Raw genomic sequence first — 9,649 nt, 5'->3', positions numbered from 1 at the left:
CCAACCCCTGACATTCTATGATTCTCTGATTTTTCATGGCTCATAAAGTAATTACTTGCTATGTAAAGTCATTAATACGATTGCATAAGTTGCAAAAATGGAAACTAAAAAAGCTTCTTCCATTTTTGAAAGTTGACTAGCTAGCTTTGATTTCCTGTCAGTAAAATAAATACTGGTGACTTTGCGCTTTGCATACCAATAAAAGCATTTGTTAGATGAAAGCACTACATTAATAGTGCTGCCTAAAATTTCTTGTCCATCCTGTTTGAATTTGGTTCATAAATAAGTGATGACTTACAGAGATATGGCTCTTGTATCTAGAGCTCTCACAGGAGATTCACTCATTTACTGATACCATTTTCCAAAAGATAATGGAATTACTGTAACATATCTAAAAATAAATAGCATCTAACTTTTTAAGACATACTGCATGTAAATTAAAAAAAAAAACAAAGCAAAACACGAAAAACCAAGCTCAGCAACAGTAAGTTAGCAAATGATGGAATTAAGATGCCTGTATTAGTAACTGAAGGTGTTTTACTATGTCTTTTTCGTTGTTGTTGCTTTTTCTGACTTCTTTTCCCTCCCTTCTGTTCCCAAAGAGTTCTAGAAGCCAGTATTGCAGAAAATAAAGCAAGTTTAAAGAGGACACATCCAGAGGTATGGAGTGACTCTCCAAACCCTTATGATCGAAAGCGGCAAGACAACTGTCCAGTAGGACTAAAGAATGTTGGCAACACATGCTGGTTTAGTGCTGTCATTCAGGTAAGCACCCTCTTCGATTAGCTGTGTATACTCTTCATTGTCTTTATTGCGAGGCGAGTTAAGTGGGTAACTTAAGTTAACTCTACCTGTTTTCCTGGGAAGATTAGGCCACTGCATGAGATGTTTTTGAGCATTACTTATTTATTGCATCTCTTAACATGTTCATCCATAAGTCTGATTGAAGTGTAGAAACTACTGTAGCATAACTAAGTGAAACTTCAAAATACTTCTTATTAACAAGTTGTCAAAGACAAGGAGTTGACTCTCTGAAGATCCTGGGTGTCTGCAGCTCATGCTGACATCAGCGACAATTGTGGATGCCTAAAAATGTGAAAATTGGATTACAGATGAGGAACAGACTTCTTATATTAAAAAGAGCACATGCAAATAACTGAAAAGGGGTGGCCGTCAATGGGGGTAGATAGAGGAAATGAGATACCCTCAATAATGGAGTGCTTATTAGAATTAGCTACAAGGAAATAGCTGAGTAGGTTAAAAGAAGGAATAACAGATAGAGAAGGAAAGCGAAGGTCGTACACATCCAGTTGTATCTGTTTTGGGTTGTTTCACCTGGTAGAATCATAGAATTATAGAATGGCCTAAGCTGGAAGGGACCTTAGAGGTCATTTTAATCCAGCCTCGCTGCCACCAAGGACGCCACCTCTCGACTAGATCAGGCAACAAATGGGGACCGAACGGGAATTGAACCCGCGACCTTAGCGTTGTTAGTGCTATGCTCTACTGACTGAGCTAATCGGCCCCCTACAGCAAATATGTGAGCTCTTAGTCTGGTTTTGTGCATATGTAGCTTAATTAAAACCTACATATCTTGAAAATAAAGATAGGATCAATAGGGAATTGAGTACAGACACTGCCACTTGACTAGTCAGATATAATTCTAATATGAGTAATTCACTATATATAAACTTTATGAATCCATCTCTTATGAGGTGGGTTTTTTTTAGAAGTGATTGCTAAATCTGTGTATGTTTTGTAAATGATCTGTAGATATATTTAAAAGCATCCAAACCCACAGAAAAATGTAGGTGAAACCGTAATACAATAGGGGGAAATTTATTCTACAAGAAGCAAATTCAGCACATTGTAACTTTTCATAGTTTGACATTTTGAAAGGAATCACATAAAACATTTAGTACCCATTTTTAACAAATTACTGTCAGGCTGAAGCATTTCAGATAAACTAATGTTGTTACTTTCATACTGATGGCTGTTGTACTTCAGACTCAGTCCATTTAGATCAACGTTCTGCCTAGCAATTTCCTCAAATGGATGCCTGCAGAGGAATACAAAAAATACACGTGATACTGCTCTGTTAAAATACTCCCAAGCCTGCAACTGCTTTCATCTTGGGGGATTTTCTTAATCCTTTGCACTTTGTTTAGTTGGTAATCCCCAGCAGTCCTCTTTTATATACTAGTCTCCATTTAACTTTGCAAACTTCTTGCACCCATAGGGTTCTTTAGATGGAAAATCCATAGCTCCCTATTGCATGAAGAACCGCTTTGGTTTTGTTGGGTTTTTTTGAACCTGACTCCCACTAGCTTTGTCTGATGGTCTCCTAGCAGATAAGACAGTTAATAGTTGATTGTTCTGTGGGCTGCTGTCATCCTTTCTTTTCAACAGGTTGGTCTCTTTTTTTTTTTCCCCCCAAGCTGTCTGCTTAGCTGTTGCCTGTGTAGAATCTATTCCAACCTCTGGTCCACCTCATTGCAGTTCTCCAGATCTTTTCTAGCTTTAGTAACATAGGGGACCAGGGAAACTCTCAAGGTGTGAATGGGCTATGAATTGTGAGGTTGTAAGATGTGCAGATACAGGCTTTTCAGGAAAGACGAGTAGCCTTCACAAGGACATGCATTGCTTTCCTTGTGAAGGAGCAGCTCAAATGTATATGGTGCTTGTTGGGGACAAAAGGACAGTTTAAGAGGAGAGTTTAGGGGTCAGGATCAGAGGAGAGGCTGATAAAGGTACCACCCTGATTAACCTATTACAGACCGCCCTCCTCAGGATTAGGATGTGAACAAAACTTTATTTAAAGGCAAGGAAGTCCCTGGATAAGAGTCTGTGGTTTCCATGGGGGACTTTATTAACATCCTGACACTTCCTAGAAGTCCAACACAACAGGACACAAACTCTCCAGAAATCTAGATAGTTTGCATCTGGGATGAATTCTTGATATGTGTACTGATGGGCCAGCTAAGGGGCGATGCATAATTGGATCTACTGTTCCCTAAAATGGAAGAACTAGTTGGGGGATAGGAACTCTGAGCAATGGTTAAGGATTGAGGCAGAAATTATTTGAGGAAACTTCACCCATTTAAGTCCACAGGACCCACTGAGTTGCCTCCAATGATGCTGAGAGAATGGGAGGAAAGTCTTAGCAAGGCCACTCTCTATCATCTTTGAAAGATCATGGAGAATGAAGGAGGTTTCTCACCGCAGACAGGCCAAAAAGTCAGCCTGGAAAGCTGTGGGGTGATCTGCATTAGCTAACCACTGAGAAGACAGGGCCAGGCTGTTTACAGCAGTGCGTCTTGAGAGGATGAGAAACAATGCGAGTTGGGATAAGAGTTCAGCCTGGTTGTAAGAGGCATTTTTCCCCTTGAGGACAGGCAGACAGTGGAGGTTGCCTGGAGAGGCTGGGGAGGGGCTGGTGTGAACCTTGAAAACTCTGAAGACATGCCTTGAAAAAGCCCTGAGCACCATGGTCTGAGCTTATAGGTGACCTGCTTTGAGAGGGAGGTTTGACAAAAGACTGCCATCAGTCCCTTCTGACCAGATGATTCTGTAGTAATGTTTTCTGTTTTATTCTGTCTTCCTTTCTTAATTACTTTATTCCACTTTTAACTACTTCATGTGCTGAACTGATACTTTAATGAAAATATCTGTCATAAATTCAAAATTTTGACTAATGCTACTTACCCTGGTGTCCGTCGTTTTCTATAGGTTTTAAGGTTGCTTTCCACCATGAACCTCACTGTGCACTTGCCTCTGTTTAACTTTGTTAGTCACTCAGTCCCATATGATCGTTTTGTCAGTTCATCTTTGCCAGCTCTTGTTAGACTACATTGAGTATCTCTGTACAGAGCAAACTTGATCATCTTGTCACTTGTTCTCTATTCTAGATGACTTCTGAGTTTTGCTTACCATCACAGTCTTTGTGAATTTGCATAATCTCCCTTCAGACTGGAACAGTTGGTTTGTTCCTGCCATCTTTTTCTTTTTGATTACCTGTTTGTCTGTGCCTGGACCTTGCATCTTACCTCATTACTGCTTAATTAATAGCTTTTGTCGAATGACTTCTTCAGATATTACTTTAAAATCCAAGTAGACTATATAAATTGGATTGCTGTTGTCCATGTTCTTTTTGAGTTCTTGGTGGTGGCTTGATTTTGGCTTTTTTTCTTTTTTTTATGGGCAGGATTTATTTACCTGCAGGTAATACTTGGATAATGCTGTAGATAAAAATGATTGGATGTGGCACTTCAGGAGATGTTTTAGTGTTACAGCAGTGTGGGTTAGACTTGATGATCATAGAATCACAGAATGGCCTAGCCTGGAAGGGACCTTAGAGATCTTCTAATCCAACCTCCCTGTCATGGGCACGACACCTCTCAACTAGATCAGGCTACTCAAGGCTCGGTCCAATTTGGCCTTGAACACCTCCAGGGAGGGGGCAGCCACAACATCTCTGGGCAATTTATTCCAAAGTCTTGCCGCCCTCATATTGAAGAATTTCTTCCTAAGGTCCAATCTAAATCTATTCTCCTTCAACTTAAACCCATTTCCCCATGTCCTATCAGTGGACACTCTTGCAAAAAGTCCCTCCCCAGCCTTTCTGTAGGTTCCCTTCAGGTATTGGAAGGCAGCTATTAGGTCCCCCCAAAGTCTTCTCTTTTCCAGACTGAACAATCCCAGCTCCCGCAGCCTGTCCTCGTAGCAGAGGTGCTCCAGCCCCTGGATCATCCTTGTGGCCCTCCTCTGAACAGGCTCCAACAGATCCACGTCCCTCTTATGATCTTAAAGTCTTTTCCAACCTTTATGATTCTATAATGAAGCAGACTTATCTAGTTGTTCTACTACCTCCTTTCCCACTGAAGTTTTTATGTTCTTAAGTGTCTTTCAGCATCTAGTAATCTATCAGGTGTTTTTCTGTTTTCCTGAGATCTTTTAAAGTTTCCCTTATTCATTTCTCTTGCTTTTCTTATTCCTTCACATATATAGCTCTCCTTCCAATAGCAGAAACACTGTCTTGGTACTAATATAGAGAAACAGTTTATTTCCGTAAAGCTCTCTGTGGACCTAACAGGACTTGGTGTTTTACCTGCTGTCGTTAATTAGATATTGTGTTCCATAGTAGTTCCAGGTCTCAAGATGACTGATTTTATATGTATGTGCATTTCTGTAAAATAAATATTTATATATAAATGAATACATACATAAACAGAAAATGTTTAAATAATTTTTTCAGGGAAACTTGAATTTTAATTCGTTAACCACAGAGATATGAACAGAGGCTAGAGAATGTAGAAACCCATGCTAGACCTATGATCTCATATTATTTATACCCAATGTACAACTTTATACTTTGAAAACGAATTATAAAGAGGGCTAGCTAGCTCTTATCATCACCACACATAATATCTGAAAATCTATGGCATTTGGAATTATAATTATTTGATCCTAAACAATAGCTAAATTTCCCTGTTTAGGTCTATAGAATGTAATTCAAGTAAGCCACTGAATGATTTATAATTTCAGTTGGTTGAAAATTCAGGTTGTTAGTATTGTCTGCCAGCCAGAAGACTTGTGTTTCAAAGAACCATCTCAGGAAATTTAATGCATGTTAATTTAAAGCATTAGCTAATGCCATATTTATTTACCTACAGAGCAGACTGAGTCCTTGAGTTGTCTTGACTACGTAGAAGTATTTTCAAGCTTTCTTTAGGAGTCTTTTGAAACCTGATACATAACATAGCTCAACAATATCTAAATGTTAACTGCTGTCAGTCACAATCGTATATTGTATAATATAATGTAAAACTAAATTGCAAAGAAAAATCTTTTTCCCTCTATTTAAGGGGTGCTTGTTAAGAGGGCAAAAAAAGTTTTGACATTTTGACAGTTACCTTATGCATGTCATTTTTCTTAACTGACTTAGTCAAATGCAGTCATCAGGGGTTTGTTGTATTTGCATTAAAAGCATGAAATTTCTTAAGATCCATTCACAGTGAGTGACAGCAAACCCTAACAAGATCCAAACATTGCTGGAAATACTGCCTTTTAATCTGCATTTATTTGTGCACTAGAGAAATAAGCACATGTACAGGTCACTCTCTTCCGTAGAAGCGGGAAGTCTCTTCAGATAGCTCCAAATCTAAATTTTATTTTCAACAGTAACTTTCAGCATTATTAGAATGAACAGTGATATTTTTCAACGGTATAACTTCTAAAAATCTATCCTGCTGTTGAAGACTTTTGATTTGATAATAACTTGAATTTAAAAATTAGTCCCCAACAAAAGACATCAAAACAAACTGTATTAAAGCATGTTTACAGGATATTTGCTTCTTCCTTACCTGCTGAGAAATAAATCTTCTCTTGAGCTTTTAATAAACTGCATTTTTGACAGGAGTTCACCCATATATGCTTTTGCAGGTATGTCCGGTTTGTTGATCCTCCCTTTACCAAATGAATTATCCCAACAAGATAGCTGGAGTTTGGCATCTGCACACTCTTTTCTCTGGGAGTCTCTCAGGGTCTTGTTAGTAATTCAGAAATAAAACCTTTTTATTTTTTTTTCCTCTTCCCCAAAAGTATGTAGTTTGTAGAGCAGAGAGTTAACGGGCTACTGCCTTAAAGAGCAGCCATGGAGATTTATCCTTGTAACTTTTATTTTCAGAGTCCCTTACACTTCTGACATTTTACTTTGTTGTGTTGTGTTTAGGAGCAGCCTTATTTTCCTGATGTCAGTATATTTGGGGTTAGGATCTCATCTGATCCTAAGCTTCTATTCCTGGGAAGAAGCAAACCAGCTTGATGGGTGAGAATCAAACAAGTATATTCTTCCCAGTTGGTGGCTCAGCTATTTTTCTTGCCATCTTTGCAGCAGCCTGCCACAAATATTGAACTTTTGCATTGTTTTGGTTTTTTGTACTTGTGTTGAATGGAAAGGATTGTGATGGATATCGTGGCAGTACATTAATACCAAAAAACATAGTATTATATAATAAGAGTTGCATATATGTACATTGTCCATGACTCCCTTGGTTCCCTGGGTGTACAGTGGAAGGTTACATGGTGCAGAACATTCAGTGCGCAGTTGGTGTTTGAGTTAAAATGGTTATCGGTGGAATATTTCCTTTCCACTATTTTCTCTATGTAATGACCTGAGGTGGGGGGTGGAATATGATATAAACTCTTCCATAGAGCTTCATGGGAAGGGGAGTAATGTTGGAAATGTAGTTTCTTGCTTTCACTCCCTCTTCTCCCTTGTAAAGGGAAAAGACTTGTCACTTCCAAGTTGAGTCATTCTATGGTATCTGTTGACAGGATGTTTCTCTTTCTGCTTTCTGTTCTCTGTGGTCTCCAGTTCCCTCTGGTTGCTTGTGTGTTTTCTCAACTCTTACCTTATATTTAATGGTATGTAATATTGCAAAGTTTCTATTGGGAAGGATTGGAGAGCTTTAGCAGCTTATGGCTTTAGCTTTGACTCATAAACAGTTGTTTATTTAATTAAAGAATACGAAATAAGTGTTGGGTAGTGATCCTATGTGCAGTTCTTAGATTTAGAAGGTCATAAAGCCATTGTATTGTTTAGGTGTGTTGTTTAAGGTTATACCAAAAACTTACTTCATGTCGTGGTGTATGTAGGCAAGAAGTTGAAAATTGTAACCATGTAAGGACATGTTGACTGTTATTTTATGTCCTAACAGAATTTTTTATTTTTTTTTTTGCTTTGAGCATGTAATAGAGGAGTGGTTGAATGGCAGTTTTTTAGTATGCGCCAAGACACAAGTATAAAGTGCATTCTTCTGGACACATCTCATATCATACTTATCTGTCTTCAGAATTGCAGTAATGTTCTGAGTTTGTTGCTATAAACAAGTAAATGTTCTCCAAATGCAGGCTGGTAATACATGGTGAGCTGTTTGTTTAAAATGTTAGCTTAACCCAAGTCTGCTAGAAGTCCTAAGTTAATTTGACTTTCTAGACCAAACACAGTACGAAGACTGTTTTCCATATTTTTTCATGTTACACCTCAGCCTTTTGTAAAAGCAAAATACAACAGCTTGAAACTACATTTTATACCTTGGTTTTATCAGTTTGGAATGCTGATTAGTTGACTGTTTATATGTAAAAAAATGTCCTTTTTGAGATATTTTCCCAAACTGTGACTTTCAAGATGCTAAATGTTTTCCTGACCACTACCACTGTACGTGTAGGGTTGTTCTGCTGAAGTTCAGTCATGAGATGCTGTCATATCCACCAGGAATTTGTTTCAGAGAGAGAGAGGGAAAAACCTCTTCTTCCTATGCTTCAAGAACAAAGTTTGAACAAGAATCTACTCAAGTCCCAGCTTTAAAGCTGTTTTCCTCTCTTCCCTTTCCTCTTCCTTATATGCAATTTGCTAAAGAATGTGAGGATTTTCAGGAAGGATTTTCAGTATGCCAAGTTCTCAGTGTAAGGAAAGAAGCAATATCAGGAGTATGTTGGGGGTGACTTCCTCATTTTATTTTATTTTCTCTAAAAGTTAGAAGACAAAACATAGAGCTACTCTGTGCATAAGGAAAAAAATATTAAAAATTGGGTGTTGTCTTGTTAAAATTATTTTCTGTATTGTAAAATATTTAAACTGATTTGCATGTATATACAGCAGTCAGTTTCCTTTTAGATTAAGCATCATAGAAATAATTCTTTTTGTATTTTCCTTGCTTTTACTGCTGTGCAGTGCATACATAGGCTCAAATGTACACCTGATGACCACATTTAATGGCTGTCATTACTCTTCATTCTGAAAACAGGATTTACCACTTACATGAATAAGACATGCACAAATGGACTAGGAGGCAGCTCCAGTGTGAGATTTTTTAGAGAGGTGCTGCATAGAAAGAAACATAGTCATAAAAACATATGTATGAGAAACATACTCATAAGAAACCTGGCGGCTCATGGCTTCATGATCTGCTGGATAAAGCACTGGTTGGACGGACAGGCCCAAAGAGTGGTGGTCAATGGAGTTAAATCCATCTGGCAGGCAGTCACAAGTGGTATTCCGCAGGGCTCAGTGTTGGGACCACTTCTGTTTAACATCTAGCCTTCAGTGTCCTTATCAAGGCCATCAGTAATCATCAGAAAATTCACAGATGACACCAAGTTGGGTGGGAGTGTTGATCTGCACAAGGATAGGGAGGCTCTAGAAAGGGACTTGGATAGATTGGATTAATGGGCCAAGGTTAATGGGATGAGCTTCAAGAAGGCCAAGTGCCAGGTCCTGCACTGGGGCCACAAAAACCCCAGGCAATGCTGAAGTGGCTGGAAAGCTGCCTGGCAGAAAAGGACTTGGAGAGTCTAATAGACAAGTATCTGAACATGAGCCAGCAGTGTGCTCAGGTGGCCAAGAAGGCCAATGGCATCCTGCTTGTATTAGAAACAGTGTGACCAGCAGGGAGGTGATTGTCCCCCTGTGCTCAGCACTGATGAGGCCTCACCTCAAGTGTTGTGTCCAGTTTTGGGCACCTCAGTACAAGAGGGATGTCAAGGTGCTGGAGCGAGTGCAGAGGAGGACAATGAAGCTGGTGAAGGGCCTGGAAGATAAATCTTATGAAGAGCAATTGAAGGAGCTGGGGCTGTTTAGTTTGAAGAA

General features: G+C 38.9%; 1 protein-coding gene across 1 annotated transcript in view; it reads left to right on the top strand.

Annotated features, from left to right (window-relative positions):
• Positions 1–602: 602 nt before the first annotated feature.
• The window catches only part of LOC104277364 (ubiquitin carboxyl-terminal hydrolase 25-like), a gene marked incomplete at both ends in the record, with an annotated part of 39,029 nt that continues 29,982 nt past the window's right edge, over positions 603–9,649 (top strand). Inside the window, 1 exon segment of the mRNA XM_009873984.1 lies at positions 603–765. Within this exon segment, the coding sequence (XP_009872286.1) occupies positions 603–765 (163 nt within the window).

Source organism: Apaloderma vittatum, unplaced genomic scaffold (genome assembly GCF_000703405.1).
Source record: "Apaloderma vittatum isolate BGI_N311 unplaced genomic scaffold, ASM70340v1 scaffold11630, whole genome shotgun sequence".
NCBI classification, from domain to species: Eukaryota; Metazoa; Chordata; class Aves; order Trogoniformes; family Trogonidae; genus Apaloderma; species Apaloderma vittatum.
The sequence above is the reverse complement of the archived record's forward strand: the minus strand, read 5'-3'. Positions and strand labels throughout refer to the sequence as shown.